The 21,846-nt window shown below is 41.2% G+C and overlaps 1 protein-coding gene across 4 annotated transcripts in view; it reads left to right on the top strand.

The window, feature by feature from the left end:
• Positions 1-384: 384 nt before the first annotated feature.
• LOC115113350 (DNA nucleotidylexotransferase) overlaps positions 385-21,846 on the top strand; it is a 143,542-nt gene continuing 122,080 nt past the window's right edge. For 2 of the 4 annotated variants that reach the window (XM_029640890.2, XM_029640889.2), the window contains exons 1-3: positions 1,297-1,614; positions 5,763-5,937; positions 15,505-15,612. In XM_029640890.2, the coding sequence (XP_029496750.2) occupies positions 1,421-1,614; positions 5,763-5,937; positions 15,505-15,612 (477 nt within the window). In that variant the 5' untranslated portion in view covers positions 1,297-1,420. Of the gene's footprint in view, positions 493-1,296; positions 1,615-5,762; positions 5,938-15,504; positions 15,613-21,846 lie in introns of those variants that run through there. The other 2 variants (XM_065012862.1, XM_029640891.2) reach the window with 2 other exon arrangements.

The raw sequence follows: 21,846 nt of genomic DNA, 5'->3' as shown, positions 1-21,846 counted from the left end.
AGTTTTAACAAAGTCTGCTCTGTTTTGAAGTAGAAATAAAACATTTTACTTCATTACATTTAACAAAATGTTTAATGACTTTGAAACTACAGGAAATAGGTTGTCAACAGAATTGTGGCTACTGTAGTCTTTTGAATGTAGAAAAACAGGAACGTCTAAAGCAGTGGTGTCTGCTGAGGGGAGGACGGCTCATAATAATGGCTGGAATGGAGCAAATGATATGGCATCAAACACATGGAAACCATGTTTGATATATTTGATACCATTCCCCTTATTCCATTCCAGCCATTACCACGAGCCGTTCTCCCCAATTAAGGTGCCACCAACCTCCTGTGGTCTAAAGTTTTTCCATGTGAGGCAGGCATACGTGGGAGGGGCAACTGCGAATGTGCAATTCACCGACTGAGCAAGCGAACATGCCCATTGTTTGCTACAAAGAGGGATTTCTGGAATGTATTTATTCCGCCAAAGATTTCCATTGGACAAATTCAGGTAAGTCACTCCCCGTTTTGTTCCGTTTGCTTCCATTTAAGAAACGTTTTGCAACAGAATCGGCGGAATGAATACACCCCAGGCCTCTCTTCTCTGTTTCTCACATTCTTTTGTTGGAAAATAGACATTGAATAGTTCAGAGCCATCCATTGCCATTAGACTTGCCATTGGATTAGGGACATTTACTTCAAATTGCCTTGGGATGACCTTTTTGAGTGTTTTTATATCCTTGGACAGGGACTTGAACATCCATTCAAAGACTCAAGCTACAAAATCATTTCAGTCCATTCTAGTGTCTTATCTGAGGAGTTGAGAAACATCTCAAAATTATACTTATGCTTTTAATGACCTAATAATGTTTCAAAACTGACCACCATATGCACACCCCCAATTTGGACAAAATAGTCCTAATAATTGACCCCTGGAAAAAGGTTTTGCTCTAACCTGCAGTCCAGAATCATCCCGATTAATAATAATAATAATAATCTAAATGTAATTTTTTTCTGGGCCCCGTTTCATTGGTATTGTTAACATGGCTTTGCTTTTCCTCATTAGATTCTATGTAGATACATTTTCAATCCATTCTATGTGGATTCACGAAGCCCCTCTAATAGGCCAATCACAAGTTATTTATGTTTTTTCCTCTTTGTCATTGTTTGATTGTGGCAGTTGATCTCTGCCTAATAAAATCCAAATCATAAACACCTGTTGCTTTGCCAGAGGCTTCCTGTCTGTCAGCCCCTCACAGACCTCATTCCAACTGCCAGTTTATCCTTGTGTTGACAAATAAGAGACCAACAACTGTGGCATCACCAAAACAAGCATTTTCCTAGAGGCAAGAGGTGCGAGGCACACAATACAGACCTTTGAGAAAGCAAAACGAGTTTCAAGTTTAAGTGCTCCACTTTCTGAAGCTCATGCCAAAAAGATGAACCATGCTGGCATGCTAGCTCTTGTGAAAAAGAGGAAGAGGCCGGTTGAGGCTGGTGCTCAGGGTCAGGTAGAGGTCAAGTTCAAGGAGGTGACTCTGTATCTGGTGGAGAGGAAGATGGGCAGCAGTAGAAGGAACTTTCTGACCAGCCTGGCCAGGTCAAAAGGCTTTAGGGTGGAAGATGTCCTCAGGTAGGCCAACCAGCACACTGTAATTCTCAAGTCAAATAGATTTTTTTGGTTTCCTTGTTTTTCCATAACCTCCTGGTCATAATGTTGTTGCTCTATGTCTGATTGTTTGAAGTTTCTTGGTTCCAAGCAATGTCATTGTGTATTAAGATGGAATCGCCCACCAGCCACCACACAATAGCATGTATAACAGGCGGGTTGTTCCACCTCAAAAAGCACAATAAAAACACAATTTCGACACCCACCATCTCAGATTGTTCTGAAATTGTTTCTGTTGTTAGAAACAGATAAGATTAGCATTCCTGCAACATTATTTTGTTGAAATATAATTAAATCTCTAAGAAATTAACTCAATTGATTGCACCCAAATTGGCTATTTTAATTTATAGGACTCATATAAAATTGAATAAATATATTACCTAACATCCAATTTGGACCAAACAATGAGATAGACATGAGGAATCCAAAGAAATGGTCAAAAGCCACAAACAGACCCACCACAACCCACACCAATCTTGTATTCCACATTATTTTGTTACAGCCTGAACTGCATAATTCGTTTTACAGGCAGAAAAGGATCCCATCTTGTCTACCATATTTTGTTATGTAGACATTTGGAAAGTTTACCGACCAACTTGCTGTTTCCTTCAGGCCTGTTGTGAAAATGTTGTACTCACATTCAAATGTTGGACGGCAAAAAAAATGGTCCAAATCGGATGTTAGGTACTATAATTATTAAATATTACCGTGCATTCGGATATTATTCAGACCCTTTGGCTTTTTCCACATGTTGTTACTTACAGCTTTATTCTAAAATGGATGAAATAAAAAATGTTCCACATAACCCATAACGACAAAGCAAAAACAGTTAAAAAAAAGTTTTTTTTGTCAACATTATTTACTTATTTACATAAGTATTCAGACCCTTTGCTTTAAGACTCGAAATTGAGCTCATGTTTCTACAACTTGGTTGTAAATTAACTTGATTGGACATGATATGGAAAGACACACACCTGTCTGTATAAGGTCCCACAGTTGATAGTGCAAAACCAAGCCGTGAGGTTGAAGGAATTTTCCGTAGAGCTTTGAGACAGGATTGAGTCGAGAAACAGATCTGGGGAAGGGTACCAATACATTTCTGCAGCATTGAAGGACCCCAAAAACACAGCGGCCTCCATCATTATTAAATGGAAGAAGTTTGGAACTGCCAAGACTCTTCCTAGAACTGTCCGCCCGGCCAAACTGAGCAATCGGGGGAGAAGGGCCTTGGTCAGGGAAGTGACCAAGAATCTGACAGAGCTCCAGAGTTCCTCTGTAGAGATGAGAGACCTTCCAGAAGGACAACCATCTCTGTAGCACTCAACCAATCAGGCCTTAATAGTAGAGTGGCCAGACGGAAACCACACCTCAGTAAAAGGCACATGATTGCCCAATTGGAGTTTGCCTAAAGGACTCTGACCATGAGAGACAAGAGACCAATATTTAACTATTTTGCCTGAATGCCAAGTGACACATCTGGAGGAAACCTGGGACCATCTCTACGGTGAAGCATGGTGGTGGCATGGTGGTAATCCATTTTAAAATAAGGCTGTAATTTAACAAAATGTGGAAAAATTCAAGGGGTCTAAATACTTTCCAAATAAAATGTATATGAATCCTTCAAATGTAAAATGGCCAATTTGGGTGAAATCAATTAGCTTATTTTCTCAGAGGTCAAATTATATTTCAACAAAATAATGCTTCCGGGAATGCTTAACGTATCTCTTCCTGACTACAGAAACGATTTCAGAAACATCTGAGATGGTGGGTGTCATGGCTTGCTGAATTGACGTGGAGCCAACAGCCAGCCACAGGTTCATTTAATGATCCATTGTGCCATAGCTGGGTGGCAGCGGTAGCTAGCGATACTGAGCTGATCAAGCTCAGCCAGGCAGATAGAGCTGTATAGGTCTGCCTTGAGGGGCACCAGTGGGAGGAGGCGAACTGGGAGGCTGTAGAACAAAGCTGCTGCCAGCTCCGCATCGCACCAGGCTGCGGATGATGGCAGCATTCCCAGAAACACAGCTTGAGCGCCTCTACGGTTACACTTGGCTTGATACAATTGTTTGAAACCAACCACAGGAAATAGGCTGTGTGTGCGCCTCGAACTGACATTCTGCCTAGCAGACAGTTTGATATCAGCGGCAGTTTTGATAACACCTCCCTAACACAGCCTTACACAAACAAGATATTCTCTTGAACGTTATACACACACACACACACACACACACACACACACACACACACACACACACACACACACACACACACACACACACACACACACACACACACGCGCGCAAGCAGGCACACATACATTGTTTGGTGCGGCTGAATGCTGTTTGTGAGGTGGATGAGAGGCACAAACCTTCATTTATAATTTATCAAGTGTGATCTGATCAGTTGAGCCACTTAGATAAATCCACCATTCTAATTTCAACTCTGAAACGCAAATACACAACACCTTAAGCATTATCAAGTTTTCTGAATTGTGAGTTTATCGTGGGAGTTTTGAGTGACCAGCTAGGTTGCGATTTTGGCTTTAGCTGCTGTGAAATTAATGGCATGTCGATAATTCTGTTATCGACACACACCTTCCGTAATCTTGATCTTGGATATCCTAGTGGGATGCAGTAGGATGCAGTGTACACTCCAGTTAGCACAGGCGTCAGCGCTCCCTATCTGAACCCCATTGACTTTAGCCTGTCCTTGCTCACTGCGCTGGAGCTCAGGGTCCCACTGTTCCTGGGAACTCCAATCTGGTGCAGCAGGGCATGCTTGCTCATTTGCATATCTATCTGCCGTGCCATTTTATATTCACTGCTGGTCGTAAGTCAGAAAAATATCAGGATTTTGGCCTAGATTATAGGGGCTGTGTTTATGTTTAGAGGGCAGTGAGTAAAAGAGCAGTGAGGGAATGAGAGAGAGCATTCAGTTATTTATCCTTGAGAGAGCACTCTATTTTATTTATCCACCATGGCTAAATTCAGTACCTATATATCAATTTAAGCACAGAGTTGAATATCTACATCAGTCCACACTCGATTGTGACATTTTGAAAGGCTTCCTGTTTTTTTGTTAGAATCAACAGATGGCGATTAATCTGAAGGACAATTTATTTTTCCTTTTTCTAAGAGGATGGGTTTCACCACTTCTTTGTCCGTAAATAACATTATTCAGTACACCACAATAACTTCCAAAGTTGATGTTGACAGTGTGTAGAATATTTTTTTCTCTCAGTTTGGTGATAATATAGTCATATTCACACCTGCGCAAAGATATTGAATGTGATTATATGCTCTATCCACTCATACTGTTTGTGTTATCTTTGATGAGCCTCACTCTGTTGCTGTTATTGTTGTGGAGCCTCTCTAAACCTGGTCTCAGCGGCAGGCCAATCAACCAACCAACCAACCAACCAACCAGTACACAGAGCAGTCAGACAGAGCATAAGATTCACTGCTGATTTGGCCAATTAGGCCTTCGCCTCTCTGCTGAAGTGACGCTCTGTTAGGCTGTTGGGATGTCCTGGGAGGGCCGTAAGGAGCCGTTCCGCTGTTTTACCTCAGCTAGGAGACAGGAGGAGAAGAAGGAGCATGGGGAGGATAATCATGCATGGACAGGTGCTCTGATTGGCTCATTGGTATGGTAGTTACACACTGGTGGAACAGAGAGGGTTTCCGGGTGGAGAAAACCAGACACCAGACACGTCTGTTGTGAGGATCCCTATGGAGCTGTGGGATACTCTAGGTCAGGGATGGGCAACTTTGAATGGGGTGGGTGCCATAAAACATCTGAACTCACCACAAGAGGCCGAAATTGCACCTTAAGTTTTCTACTATTCTAACTCGCAACATTAAGTTTCCCAATCCTGCTGTAGGTGAATGCATATCTTTATGGATCTCAATTGTGAATGCACATCACGCATGGTTTGCCGGTCCTGACATTTTCCTTAGTCCTCAGCTCTCTGTAGCCACTGGACGACTCCTCCGCTAGCGATGTGTAGCCCCCACTTGTAACCACATCATAAGGTATTATACCTGCAGGCTTTATGTAAAGTTTTACTGTAATTTTACTGACCTGTGACTCCCTTCTTCCTGTTCCTTGTGCAGTGATGATGTCACTCACGTGGTGGCGGAGGACAATCAGGCTGAGGTGTTGTGGGCGTGGCTGATGGGACATGGTCTGAGGGATGTCTCCAGAGTGGCTGTGCTGGACATCTCCTGGTTCACGGACAGCATGAGGGAGGGGAGACCTGTCAGAGTGGAGACCAGGCACTGTATTCAGGTGAGGGAACCTGTGGTCAGTGTGAGTGTATGTGGGCATTTACCGCTGTGTGTGTGTGTGTGTGTGTGTGTGTGTGTGTGTGTGTGTGTGTGTGTGTGTGTGTGTGTGTGTGTGTGTTGTGTTACACACAAATCCCCAAAATACACGTAAAGGAATAAAGAAATATCAGGACGAGCAATGACAATGAGTCCGGAAAATAAATATATATGTATATGATGGTGTGTATAGACATTATGGACATCATATGAATAGAAAATATGTGTACATCAGTAGTTGTGTAGGATGAGCCTTGACTAGAATACAGTATATACATATGAAATGGGTAAAAGAGTAAACATTATTAAAGTGATCAGTGTTCAATGACTATGTACATTGGGCAGCAGTCTCTAAGGTGCAGGGTTGAGTACAGGGTAGTAGACGGCTAGTAACAGTGACTAAAATTCAGGGCTGGGTGGAGGCCGGTTAGTGGTGACTATTTAACAGTCTGATGGCCTGGAGATGTGTATGTGTGTAGCGAGTGTGGATGTGTGTGTGTGTGCAAGAGAGTATATTTAGGAAAACAAAGGAAATACAGTATAGATACTGTAGTTCTGAAAAATACAGACAGAGGGTGAGTTGAATTAATTTGTCTGAGGAGTCACACACAATATAGGCCTCTCCCCCCACTGAAACCATTTGCTAGCAGATGGGCATCTTGGTGGGGCTGTTTGTAATACTGTAGTATTTCATTAAAGATGCACTGACAAACTTTTGTATAATTTCAGCCAGTAGTTTTGAAAGTGGTGCTCCTGAGCAAAAAGTAGTCCCCGTGTTTTGTGTACTAGTCATCCATTTAGCAAGATATGTTATGTCCTGCAAAATATATACATGTATATATCATTTAATATAATGTGTTATTCTTAATATCCTGGAGTGCACCTTTAATTGCTGCAGAAGACTACAACATGTCTGTGTGATTGGTGCATTGGAGTGTTGACGTCCATTTTAGCTATGTTGATTGGTTCAAGTCTATATCATGGCCTCTTGGCCCATGGTCTTACACTACCGGTCAAAAGTTTTAGATCACCTACTCATTCAAGGGTTTTACTTTATGTTCTTTACTATTTTCTACATTGTAGAATAATAATGAAGACATCAACACTGTGAAATAACACATATGGAATTATGTAGTAACCAAAAAAGTGTTAAACATATGTGAAAAGCTGTCATCAAGGCAAAGGGTGGCAAATTTGAAGAATCTCAAATATAAAATACATTTGGATTTGTTTAATACTTTTGGCTACTACATGATTCCATATGTGTTTTTTCATAGTTTTGATGTCTTCACTATGATTCTACAATTCATGTTTTAAATAAAGAAAAACCCTTCGAATGAGTAGGTGTTCTAAAACTTTTGACCGGTAGTGTCTGTCAAATAGTCCCAGCCGGCATGAAATAGAACATCACAGTCCCACCTGCCTGTGGGGAATACAACCTGAGTGTACCTATGTTACCCCGTTGCCTCACACCAAAATGTTGACCTTTTTCAAACACAATTTTCTTGTCTGCTTGTTTTAGTCAATTAAAAACAACATTTATGAAAAGCACAACATGTCTAAAGATGACTTTTCAACATTGCCTGCTCCCGAGCATTCTGACTATTTAGAAAAACATAATATTGTATGGCTTACCTCATCTTACCTCGTGTTGTCTGTTCACACTGCTATGCTTTATCTTGGCCAGGTCGCAGTTGCAAATGAGAACTTGTTCTCAACTAGCCTACCTGGTTAAATAAAGGTGAAATAAAAAAATAAAAAATAAAAATGCCCCTTTTAATGACAGTGCTAGTGAGTGCTAGCTAGCTACCAAGACCAACAACACAAACAATTGGACTATACAGCTACAAGTAGTGAGTGGAGTACAAACGGACTATACTAAACAAGTTAAATGTCTTACCTGTGATTCCACACATAGCTACACATAGTGTAGCCTACTTGTACACTGGGTCCCCACATTTCCCGCTCACCCACAATAAATAGCTTGAAGCCACCAGGCTCTTCTCGCATGCTATATTTCCCTATGCGGGAGCATTACTAACCACAGGTCTTGACCTGGATACGTGTACATTGAACAACACAGCAGCTTTTTGTCATGTTATTTCTGTATAACGAAACATGTTCAACGAAGTTGATTCTTTTATAATGTGGGGACAATGTTTTCCCAATTTGTGGGCGTGGTCGAGGGGATTTTCTTCTTATTAGTGAATATTGACTCGGAGTATAGGGCAGACATGTTTTATGTTTGGCTGCTAAGAGCCAGTGTTCATTTAAATCCAGTTTGACCCGTTCTATCCATTTCCATGGCAATTCCAAATGAAAATAATACATTACGTTTGGTTGGAACTCAGTTTTGGGGCAACAAGACTAGGTGCGCGACTCGTTTCTGCTATCTGAGATTATACATTTATCAAAAAATGAACGTCTACATTCAGCAAATTGTCCAGTATTTCCCATGGAAAGGGACAGGGACAGGATCCTCCTGGTCCGGAGGTCTCCTCCACACAGAATCCTCCACCTCAACTCCACCAAGCCCACTTTCTCAGGCATCCTCTGCTATAGGGAGGTGAGGTAGCCTGAGTTCACCGTAAGTGCCACCCTACTACAGTATCTACACTGTTAAAACCCATTCTGTTATCAGGTTTCCATACATTCGTTTTATGCGGGTAAAGTACATATCAGATTAAACATTTCATGACAGGCCTGATAGAAACAGCAAATTTGCCGGGACACTTTCCAAATGTCGACAAGACAAAATATGCTAGACAAGGTGGGATCTTTTTGTCAGTAAAATGATTTATGCTAGAAATGGCGGTGGAAACGCTTTTATGCTCAAAGATTGATTTAATAACCATCATATTGAAGTAAACTTGGTAGTGTGAATTAGTCCATGAAAGAATGATGTTGGAGAAGGAGAGACAGATAGTAAAATGCAACCTTGAACATACTGAGTCAACGACATTTGCAATAATACTAATTACCATATGGTAACTGATTAGTCGGTATGTCACTGGTGACGCTCAATAAAGGAGTAATAAAATATAAAATCCTTATCTAAAGTTAATGAATTTAATGCTAACAGATTTTAAGGGGGAGCTTTATTGTGTAAGTGTGTGCGTGTGTGTGTGTGTATGTACGTGTGTGCATGTGCGTGTTTGTGTTTGCGCATTGGTGGCTGTCTGGGTGTGGGTGTGTCAAAGAGAGGAATTGTAGAGAGAACACTAAACTTTCTCTAGCCTCCACTCACATTAAGACATTTCAGTTTGCTTGACAGCGGCAGAAGGGTCCCCCATATTGCTGTCGCATGTCAAATAGACCCATCGGCGTAACATCAGGACTCGGAGCTCGCTCCTAACCAAAACACAGATTTGTTTCTGCTGGAAGGCACTGTGGAGGCATCTACAACAGAATAAAGAAATATACTGTCTGGTTCTTCTCTTCTTCCTACCATAACTGGGTACAAATGTGATTCGAAATCATTTCAAATACTTTAGCTGGGCTGGATGAAGCTTGCCTGGTGTAATAAAAACCAATAGAAAGACCCAAATGTGCAAACCCAGTCCATCTGACACTTCAGACAAGCTAAAGCAAATAAAGTATTTGAAATATTTCAAATAGTATTTTGAGCCCAGTTCCGCTTCCCACCAACCTCATCACAAAAGGGCTTGCAAGCCTGCCTTTCTGACAACATTATGCAAAGATATGACGAGTGTGTGCCAAAGCTATGCAGCAACGGATATGAAAATGTCTATTTCCCATTCCTGCGCAGCCATTCGTGCTATTCCATATGAAATGCTCAAATCTGGCCCATCAATAGATTTCTGGTGGCTATGTCATCAAGAAGCTGAGCTAATGATGCAATGTTAACGTTTATCGACCTGTCTCCTAAGGTAACCACAAGCCTCTTTTACTGCTTATCCCGTGATGTATCCCTATTCTAAATTGCACAAGGCAATACACCATGGCATTTACGTGTGCCACGCTTCCAGTAGAGAGTTATAAATCTATTTAAGAGCCTTGTGTAGAGAGACAATATTCTCAGAGCTGGCTTTGCTAACACTTTTGCCTCAGGGTCTTCCTAACACTATAAAAACATTATGCGTTTTACAACCATAAATATTTCACCTTGTACCCTGCACAGTGTGTCTGAAGGGAATTTTACCTATTAAAAAACTATTGAAATGTAATATTTCTGTTAGGTACTTACCACTAGGAAAACATACACTGAGTATAGAAAACACTAGGAACATCTTCCTAATATTGAGTTGCACCCCTTTTGCCCTTAGAAAAGCCTCAATTCCTCGGGGCATGGACTACGTCGGAAGCAGGATACTGGCCCATGTTGACTCAAATGCTTCCCAAAGTTGTGTTAAGTTGGCTGCATGTCCTTTGGTGGTGGACCTTTCTTGATACACAAGGGGATCTGTAAATGTGTGTAAATGGCACACATACACAATCCATGTCTCAATTGTCTCAAGGTTTAAAAATCCTTTAAATCCTCCTGTTCATCTACACTGATTGAAGTGGATTTAACAAGTGACATCAATAAGGGATCATAGCTTTCACCTGGATTCACCTGGTCAGTCTATGTCATGGAAAGAGCAGAGCACTGTTTTGTACACTCCATAATTGTATTTACTGATATCAATAATTATAATTTTTATATCAAAGTATTTATCAATATTAATTTATTTTGTATTTTTTATATAAAATATTATATGATAATGACCTTCATGGGGCGGGATTACATTTGCATGCTCTTACATATGGTGAAAGTCTACACACACCTTGCACAGTTTTCTCATTTAGTACATTTGATTGCTTTTCCTGTAGAACTACACAACCTACTCATATTTTTCAAAGTGAAAGTCAAATTATATTTAATAAAAATAAATGTTTTTAAGATATTCAAGTGTTTTGATTGTGTATGTCTTCACACCCCAGAGATAATTGATGGAATCACCTTTGGCAGCCATTACAACTGTGAACATTTTTGAATAAGATTCTACTAACCTTGCACAACACTTAGGGCAACATATCTATTGTTTTTGTCAAAATTACTCAAGCTAAGTACATTTGGTTGCGATCATTGATGGACAACAATATTCTAACATACTCCACAGCCACTATTGGTAACAAACATACCCATAACATGATGCTGCCAACACAATACTCATCTTATTCAAAATGATTCACACCTGTAATGGCTGGCAATTGTGCTTCAACCAAGTATTAACAATGGCCAGGCTGCCGGAAAACGTGTGGCGAGGAGGCATTTGCCCCAGCACTTTTCAACGTACTTTATTATGTATAAAATACAGTACATCGACACAAATAATTAAAAAGAGGGGCAAAGTAAGTTTTTGTTGTTGTCGATTTGCCTCATGATTGGTGAACTCACAATTTCTCTGTTCTTCACATTGGAGTGCTGCTGCAGGCTTTGTGTGTGTCTGACCAATCAGATTCAAGGAAAGTGCAGGTCTCTGAAGGTCCACTCTCCACTTTCCTCTAAATATTTATTTAGCAAGCGTGATGAAACATCACTCCAGGCACCTAAACATTAGTGATCTGACATGCTGTATTGTATGGAAATTATACTTTTTTTTCATTCTGATCAACTGTAGGCTACTAACAACAGCAGCTGCATAGTCTAGCCTGCTATGCACCCTGTCCCTCTGGCCAGGGTAAACAAAGCAATAACGTTGTGTAGGCCTAGTTATAGGCCATTTGTTTGTGAGAAAATGTGGAGGGGATCAAATTTGGTTTATATTCAAACTTGAGCTGTCTAGACTTTTTCAATCCAAAATGATGAACTGGAATGAATCAAAAAGCACAATAGCTGACATAGACTGTGTGTTGACTTTTATTTAGGCCTACAGTTGCATAAGGCAGGACTACGCGATGCAAACCTGCTTAAAGCAAGCTCAGCCCTGTGAGTTTTCAGGGAATTCAGGGGAGAGGGATTTGTGACAAAACTTTACTACAACTAGTATTTTTTTTTACTGAGGATTTTTTTTAGACCTGTTGTAAACCAAGGTTTACAGAACCCATCTGCTGCTTTCTTATGTGGTTTAACTAAGGGAAAGCAGTGGTGAAATACAGAATTGGACGATGTGAGGAAATTCTGGTAATAAACATTTCCCCATGAAATATCAACGTCTTAAAGTGCTCACAATTACTTTTGTTGAAGATTCTGGCTTTAATCATTCCCATATGTTCATTTCCAGCTGGCAAAGATAAGTGGAACATTGGGAAGTGCTCAGAAAAGTCAGTATAAAGGGAACCTGTACTAGCCACATTATTTAATGAATATGCACAAATATTTTCAATTAAGGTGCAGATGAACTGATCAATCTTTTGGGTTTATAGACGAGGGGACACAGATGGCTGGGGTATAAAGTATTCAAAAAGCCAGATGTCAGTCAGGGGTTCATCACTTTTAAATACGTGTATGTTGTAATCAGCCAATAGAAAACCCATTTTATCTTCATTATTAATCAAATCCAAAGTTGATGCAAGGTTATCAATGAAACTACCAATAAACTATTTACCAGAGAGAATTTCTATGAAAAGAGATTCATCATCACTGTTATCAGATGTAAGTGCGAGGTTCTCTTTAACAAAGAGTTGAAAACATTTATGAACAAAAATGGACACTCCTCCTCCGACTCTTGAGGTTCTATAGTGGTGAACAGCATTATAAGGAGATGTGATAAAACCATGGCTGTCTCTTCAGTTAACCATCTTTCTGAAAGGGCAACAAAGGAAAATGAATGATTGAGAGAAGACAGATAATTAACAAGGTGGTCACGATTTTTAAGAATACTGTAACGTTCATCGTCCTCGTCTGAGGAGTATGAAGGCCCGGAGGACCAATGTGCAGCGTGGTACGTGTTCATGATGAATTTATTAAACACAGAACACTAAAACAAAAATAACAAAGAGAATGACACGAAACGAAACAGTCCTGTCTGGTGACATACACAAAGACATAAAACAATCACCCATGAAACACAGGTGAGAAAAGGTTACCTAAGTATGATTCTCAATCAGAGACAACTAACGATACCTGCCTCTGATTGAGAACCATACCAGGCCAAACGCAAAACACAACATAGAAAAACGAACATAGACAACCCACCCCAACTCACGCCCTGACCAACCTAAAACAAAGACATAACAAAAGAACTAAGGTCAGAACGTGACCAATACTGCGAACGTTCAAATGAAAGTTAGAAAATAAGCTTGTCTTGAAATTAGATAAACTGCTATACAGGTTGTTAAATTGCTTAGCATTATAGTAAACACAAGTGATCAAATAATTTCTGGTAAATTTCAGGAAATTTGAATCTGTATCAAAACAGTCATTATATTTATTGTTCTCCATTAATATCTAATGGGTTTTTACATCCTCAATTCCATCGATTAAAATGTTAATGCGCCTCGATCTGTTTTCGAGGTAGTCTCCTTTGGAAGAGTGCTTGTCAAGTGTTGTTTGGAAATTTGCGAAATCCTCAGACATGGTTTTGAATGCGGTTTGGCAGGTGACATTCGTGACCTTTATCTCCTCCACCTCCGACAGCGTAATCTCCAAACTGTGTTTAAATTCCATTACAGATCATCAACCCTTTGTGTGTAGAATCCATAAAGAGCAGCAGGAAGGACTTAAAGTGATTTTCCTGCAGATCTATTAGATCTTTATAGAACTCTTTTTGTTGATCGAGTAGTTCATGGAGTGTAGTGCTTAATACGTATTCCTCTTTCGCATTGAGCTTTGCGGCGTTTTTTGTGTTAGCCATGCTACAAGCTTGTCATGAGCTAAAAAAGAGTTTGCGAACACAACCCACACCCCACCTCCCAAAAACAAGCTCCGCCAGTGAAATGGCAAACACACTCAAGCAACACACACTTGCACCAATGAGATCACACATGCACCAGTGAGATCACACTTGCACCAGTGAGATCACACATGCACCAGTGAGATCACACATGCACCAGTGAGATCACACATGCACGATAAACAGTGAGAAAGCGTAGAACTTGCTCACTGTATGGACCCCGGCTGCACTTACCTAAACGAGCGGGAGATTACCAACTCGCATCTTAGTGTTGCGGATACAAGCAGTATGCGGGGCAGTAAGCCAAAACACAGGTCAAAGATGCTTGGGAGAGACAATGGTAGGAGTATTTTCTTACCCATGGAACGAGCAGCATGAACGAGCAGAGTGAACGAATATCGTCCGATGTAGTTATTGATATACAAATATGAAATTATTGATATAAAAAATGCAATTAATATATGTTAAAACAGCTTTCCATCCTACAGTGGCTGTTTTGCGTAAGTGGAGTGGGATGTGGAATAGGTGATGGTGAGAACAAGGAGAGAGGAGACAGTGAGTGAAAGATTGTGGGAATGGTTGCAAGATTGGAAAGAGATGCGTAAGGTGTCTCTATGAACACAGAGACACCTGTTATCCCTGTGCGGTGGCTGTCATCAATCTTCTGTTTAGGAAGAGCTAGTGCCCCCTCCAGTAGGAGTGGATGCCTCTGTGACCCCTAACCCTAGTTGGCGGCCCGAACACACCTCTCTGTCTGTGTGGATACCACTAGTCTGTGTAGACACACACACACAAGCGTTCACAGCCCCGTCCACATGCCCACACAAACTTTTAGTCAGAGGATTAAAATACCGCAAAGGCAGAAAAAAAAGATGTTATTTTCTGATCTGTATAGGGAGAGGTGAAATTAAGTTTCACTTTTGATTGGCATAAAATCTGGTGCCATGAAATATATTCAGAGCTATTCAATGTTTTTTCTTTTAAGAACAGGAGAGCCCTCTGGCTAGGGAATAACTGATGATTTTTTTTGTTGTATCCCTTACTGATTTATCCCGTCATTCAGTGTGAGAGAACCTGAGCGATGCCAAGCCCTTTTTCATGATCTTCCTCTTTTAACGCCCCTGTTCTTTCTTTAAACGTATCTCCGTCAACACAGCATGTTGGCATTACCTCCTTACGATTCTTCTCTGTCACCATGTTCCTGAGCCACTAGATCATTTTCACAGACACAATGTGCCATTGTAGATGTCTCATTGTCTGCGAGAACATTAATATTACATCTGTAATCCTTTTGATACATCACACGTGGACAATTTCTTCTTAGGAAATGAAACAGCAATTCACAAGAGGCACATTGGATTATGGGTTTGCAAGAATTCTTGATGTGTTACAGGTTAGCTGGAGTAATGGACTTGGATACCACCAGACTGTATGATGAGTGCCATTAGACTGTTGCCTTGGTGACATGGGGACTGGGATATTCTCAACCTCCTTTATTGTTGTTCAGCTTTCAGAACTCATAACAATTTCATGTAACTTTTTGAAATCCCCTTTTGTCACATTTTGCATGATCCAGAAACTCTGGCTGATGCGGCGACTTATCATTGGATTGCTGGTGAACATCACTCCCACTGGAGCAAGTATTTCCCGATGATTTCAAATACATTTTTATTTTATTTTATTTTTTTACACAGAACACACCCACAGGGACAGACTGTTCTCCACCCACTGCTGTGGCCAATGTTTCTCAATACGCATGTCAGAGGCGGACGACCACGGAAAATCACAACAAGATATTCACAGTAAGGAAAAACAGAACACACCACCATACAAGCACACCTTCTCAATTGCATGTCCCTATCTCTGTCTTTGTGAGGCTATTACACGCTCATTGCTCCCACAAAGCATCCATCCTAACCAGTTGTGCTCTGATTGGGGTCTCTTCCTTCACACACCAATGCACCGACGCTGACCCCAATCAGATAAATTAACCTACAAATGAGAAGCATCTGCAGGTAGGCCATGATGAAGGCAGAACAGCTGAGGTGCCCATGAGGACTGACACAGGCTGGTATGGGCTGACCCTGAGGCTAGGCACGCCAGACTGAGATTGGCACTTGACGTAAAGCTTCTCACCAACAATGACGGATCTGTCTCTACGCCATCTGGCCATCGGGCAGCTAGTGGCCAATTCCAGAGGAAAGAGGGATGGGGGGGGGGGGGGGGGGGCAGGATGTGAGGGAGTGTTAAGGCTGGTTTACAGTCTGTCTCTCGGCATGTCTGTAAACAACACAAAAAAAACATCAGTTTTAAAAATGAATTCGGTAAATGTCAACCTAGCCAGGCAACTTAAAGCAATTTTCTAAACAATGTTTTGGTTCATTGCTAGCTAGTTTTCTAGTCAGTTCATATCATGAACAGAGTATATGATGACGTATTTACTTTAGCTACTTTTGATGAATTATTACAAGAAAATAAACCCCAAGTACATAATTATTTACAAAGTAATGGCACGTTTACAGAAAATAGCTTACTACTACAGTGTGACGAAATAAAAGGTCATTCTATCAGAGAATTTTAGAACTCCTTGTCACAAGAGGATTTGTTCTAGTTGCTGTAGCAGTCCGGCAACCACGACAACGGATGTTGCGACAGTCGCAGATACTTTTTTTTCATGTCTGTGCGACAAGGAAACGGACAGTTGCAGCAACGGTCTAAAGACATTCCACTGGAATTTTTATTTTTTTTACCTTTATTTTACTAGGCAAGTCAGTTAAGAACAAATTCTTATTTTCAATGACGGCCTAGGAACAGTGGGTTAACTGCCTGTTCAGGGGCAGAACGACAGATTTGTACCTTGTCAACTCGGGGATTCGAACTTGCAACCTTTTGATTACTAGTCCAACGCTCTAATCACTAGGCTACTCTGCCGCCCCGGAATGACCAGCGATCCTTGTCGCATTCTTGTTGTCCACAGACATGTCGTTAGACCAAGTATAAACTAGCCTTAATACTCCAGCTTGCCATTGCTTTGTGTGCCGTAACGTTTATCTACACAATAACAATGCCGCCTTCTCACAAACATTTAAAAAATATATGTTTTCAGATAAATCTCATTACCAGTTTTTAATTATTTCTGCCAGTGTGTAATATAGTCTTTATGTGCACTGTGAGGGCTGTTTTGCTGACAGTCCAAGATTATCAAAGCACTTCAAATTAAGATAAAGTTACTTGGAGTTAGGGAATACCTGAGTGATACTCTATGGAAGCGTAGTGTATCAACACAAATCAAATCACATTTTATTTGTCACATGTGCCAAAGACAACAGGTGTATACCTTACAGTGAAATGATTACTTACAAGCCAAGACCAATGCAAATAGTCTTATGACTTGGAGGTAGAAGCTGTTAAGAAGCCTTTTGGACCTAGACTTGGTGCTCCGGTATCGCTTTCCGTGCGTTAGAAGAGAGAACAGTCTATGACTAGGGTGGCTGGAGTGTTTGGCAATTTTTGGGCCTTCCTCTGACACAGGCTGGTATAGAGGTCCTGGATGGCAGGAACTTTTGCCCCAGTGATGTATTTGGCCGTACGTACTACCTTCTGTAGTGCCTTACGGTTGGAGGCCGAACACTTGCCATACCAGGTGGTAATGCAACCAGTCAGGATGCTCTCGATGGTGCAGCTGTAGAACTACTGACTACCGCTGATCTGATCTCAAACTTCCAGTGGGGCTTGGTGTGTGGGAGGTTGGTGCTTGGTGATGAAGAGTTCCTCCAAGCCTTATTAAGCAGAGCTTACTGGGAGCATATGGAGACATCTGTTTCATAATGACTTTCACTTCTCCCTGACTGACTACACATGCAGACTCTCACACTTGCACACATATTCATGCGACATGTTCATGCCACCCACACACACACACACCCACCCACACAGACAGACAGACCGAGACAGACACTTGAGTGGGAGTGGTGCTCGGTTCCCCTTCCCCTGTTCCTTTCCATTGCATTAGCTCTGTAATCACCAGTCTCCCTTCACTCCTCATCGGGCTGATGTTTCACTCATTATTCCACTTCAACATACATCACTCACAAGTGTTATTTGAGATAATTACTGTAATGTCAGTTCAACCTGTGGCTGTGGAGAAGAGACAGAAGTAATTCAACTAAATCCTAATATCCTGGGAGCATTAGGGTTGAAAGACCAGGGAGGTCTGGTGAAATATCAAAGAGCCTGAATGAACTACAGCACCTAGAAGGTTTCTCTACAAGGATGAACACATCTAAAAGGTGTGGAGATATACAGTGTGGTCTGAAATGATTGACATCCTTGATAAAGATGAAAAACAATTGTTTAACAAGTAATATTTTCTCTCAAAAAGGTAGGGGTCAAAATGATTGACACCCCTGTTTTCAATACCTCACTGTGAGGATAATGGCACTGAGCCTTTTCAAAAATATTTGATAAGTTGGAGAACAGAATCCTTCCATATCCGTGATATCCTTCGTTTGCAATTATGGACTTCCCTCTTCATTTCAAACCACAGGTTTGCAATGGGTTTCATGTCCGGAGACTGAGATGGCCATTGCTAAATGTTGATATTATGTTCAATTAACCATTTCTTTGTGGATGTTGATGTGTGGCTTGGGGTTCTTGTCTAGCTGGAAGATCCACTTGCAGTCAAGTTTCAGCCAGAAAAAAAACAGATTTTTGGCTAAAATATCCAGGTACTGGGTAAAGCTCATGATGCAGAAGAATAATGTTGGAAAAAAAAAAACGAGTTAAAATACGGTACATTGAAATCATACATTAAAAGCATCTTCATAAAAATGTGTCTTCAGCAGGGATTTAAATAGAGCCACTGACTCTACAAGCCTGATCTCCTCTGATCGCCATGCTAGAGGATCTCAGGCTGTGTCCTGGCTCGTAGGGAGATACAATATCAGAGATATAGGATGGGGATAAACCAAGCCTAGTCTTAAATGTGATTAATACTTTTGTTAAATCTAGTCTAAAAGTGACTGGTAGTCAGTGTAAAGAAGCTAAAATAGGTGCCTGTTAAATGTCGAGTTGCAGCATTTGGGACAAACTGTAGATGACGGAGACATGCATTCAAAGAGGAAATAAAAGCATGTATACCTTTTTCCAGATCAGGGACTGAAGAAAAAGATTTGACTTTAGCTATAATTCTTAGATGAGGCAAAAGGCATAGTGAATAGGTGCTGGGAACGATACTGAACCACCCATGTTCACTGAAAAAAAATCTGCCACATCGATATGATCTGAACCAGTCGAGGGCAACTCCTGAGATTCCCACCCACCTCTCCAGCCGGGCAACAAGTATGTAATGATCAATAGTATCAAACGCGGCACTGAGATCCAAAATAATTAGAATAGAGCATTCGCCGGCATCCTCAGCCAACACAAGGTCATTACTGACTTTTAATAAAGCAGTTTCCGTTGTGTGAAGTGAGTGGAAGCCCGATTGGAATTTTTCCAAATAAGGTGTTCATACTCAAATAAGCCAACGTTGAAAACGTCTAAAATCTTGGATAAATAAAGCAAGTTGAGAGAGGTCTATATTTGCTCAGTAAAGAGGGGTGAATATTGAGCTTTTTAATAAGAGGTTGGATCAGAGCAATTTTAAAGTAGGCTGGAAAGGAGCCATTTACAATTGACAGTATGTTGGGGCCAACAGTAGGCATAACCTCTTTTTGTAGTCTAGTATAGTATGGAAAGCCGTTTTAACATACAGGTATATTCATTGTATTATTTCTATTAATAATTTCATTTTTTTACAACAATAACGTTATTTTCGATATCAATGACACGTTTTTATATCAAAGCATCTATTGATGAAAAATTGAATGTTAATTATCAATTGTAAGAACTTTTTATATAAATAATTCCCCATAGGAGTCAATAGAGAAACAGATATCAAAAGTAACATTTTTTTTATATCAATAATTGCCGAATAATGCACATATTTAGCATTATAAAGACTTAAACAAATCAGCTTCTAGTGCCTTGAATGTCAATGAAGAGGAGGGTACCGAGAGACAGTCATCCCATTTTGTTGCCTTAAAATCTAAAAATGGATTACATTCGATTTGTTTCATACTTAACCTACTGTCTTAGGTTTCAGTTAGCATGAAAATATCAATGTATTTGGAAATAACAAATTGCATGTGAACAACTTATTTAGAAATCTTATATTCAATGAACCGATCTTGACATGTTATTTAGGGGAGTTAGAGGAACATAAATTAGGTTACTTAAATTAACTACACTACGGGACATAATATGCTTTCCATGTCCTCTTTTGCTAATTATGACAGGGAGGATTGGAGCACTACCAGACCAAGACCGTCAGTGTCTACAACAGTTTGCAGTTGCTGGAAATAGGGTGAATCCCATCTCTTTTAAAGATTGCTGGTTGCTCCGAGCAGCAAGTTAAAATTGTTGCAAAAGGAGACCTTCTTTTAGGTACCCGTTCAGGGCAATGAGGCGGCTGAAACATTCAGAACCCCTATCATGGTCCAAACAAACTATCATGGTCCAAACACACCAATAAAGTTGTGAAGAGGGCACGACAACACCTTTTCTCCCTCAGGAGACTAAAAAGATTTGGCATGGGTCCCCAGATCCTCAAAAAGTTTTACAGCTGCACCATCAAGAACATCCTGACCGGTTGCATCACCGCCTGGTATGGCAACTGCTCTGCATCTGACCACAAGGTGCTACAGTAGATAGTGTGTATGGCCCAGTACATCACTGTTGCCACACTTCCTGCCATCCAGGACCTATATACTAGACAGTTTCAGAGGAAGGACCAAAACAAATGTCAAAGACTCCAGCCACACAAGTCATAGACTGCTCTCTACCGGGAGGAAGAGCAGTTCCGTCTTGTCGAGGTTGAGCTTGAGGTGGTGGGCCGACATCCAAGTTGAGATATCTGCCAGGCACAGAGAGATGCATGTTGCCACCTGGGTGTCAGAACGGGGGAAGGAGCAGTTATAGGAGAGACCATGTGAGTATATGACTGAGCCGAGTGAGGAATGGGAGGTCTCCAGAGATGGTCTGGAGAAGGGAAGAGGTGGTCGAGCGGGCAGGATGTCGGGCAGCCAGACCTCACTAGTTGCCGGATGTCATCTGGCGAGAGAGGGGAGAAAGAGGTCAAGGCGTAGGGTTGTTCTGTGTGAATGACACCAGTGGACACAATAGGCTGAATGAATGAGTAGCGGATGTTGTCAACCTTTTCAAAGTGGCTGACAAAGTCGTCCACAGAGAGGGAGGAGGGAGGGGGAGGAGGGACACTGGAAAGGGGACAGTGCGAGTCATAGGATGCAGAAGGGAGGAGAGTAGGGTCGATGAGGCAGAATCAGGAGACAGCAGTGAGAAGGATTTAGCAGAAGAGAAATATGATATCATAGAAGAGGAGAGAGTAGTAGGAGAGAGGGTGAAGATTGCAATGGAGCATGACCATCTGGGTAGGGTCTGAGTGATTAGGGTTGGAGGAAAGGGAGACAGAAAACAACTCCGCAGAATAGTCTTTGTTTCGGCAATGGTCTTAGTTTTGCATCAAAACTGACACGACTGCCGCTTACAGCCGAGAAACCAGGAGAGACTGAAGAACTAACACAGCAGAGGTTGAGAGCACACCTCCCTGTACTAATTGTTGATTGCCTTATTGAGGTGAAACCACTCCCCCTCCAATACAGTCACTGACTACCAAAACAAGTCACAAATTGCTCTGCCCCTTGATCCTGGTTGATATGTCAACAACTATCTGCAAGTTATGAGCGGTCAACAGTTCACACACCAAGTAGGACACTGGGAAGACAAGCAGCACTTAAAGTTGATTTCTCTAGCTAGCAAAAGGACAGTACTACACCACAACAGATAAAGACCAACAAATATTATAGTTGGACCAGGTTTTCATCAGGAATCTCTCTGTACTGATCCGTTCACCTTTCCATCAATCCTGGCTAGTCTCCCAGTCCCGGCCTCTGAAAAACATCCCCACAGCATGATAC

This window comes from Oncorhynchus nerka, linkage group LG28 (assembly GCF_034236695.1).
Source record: "Oncorhynchus nerka isolate Pitt River linkage group LG28, Oner_Uvic_2.0, whole genome shotgun sequence".
NCBI lineage: Eukaryota > Metazoa > Chordata > Actinopteri > Salmoniformes > Salmonidae > Oncorhynchus > Oncorhynchus nerka.
Note: the sequence above shows the minus strand (reverse complement) of the source record. Positions and strands in the feature narration are given on the sequence as shown.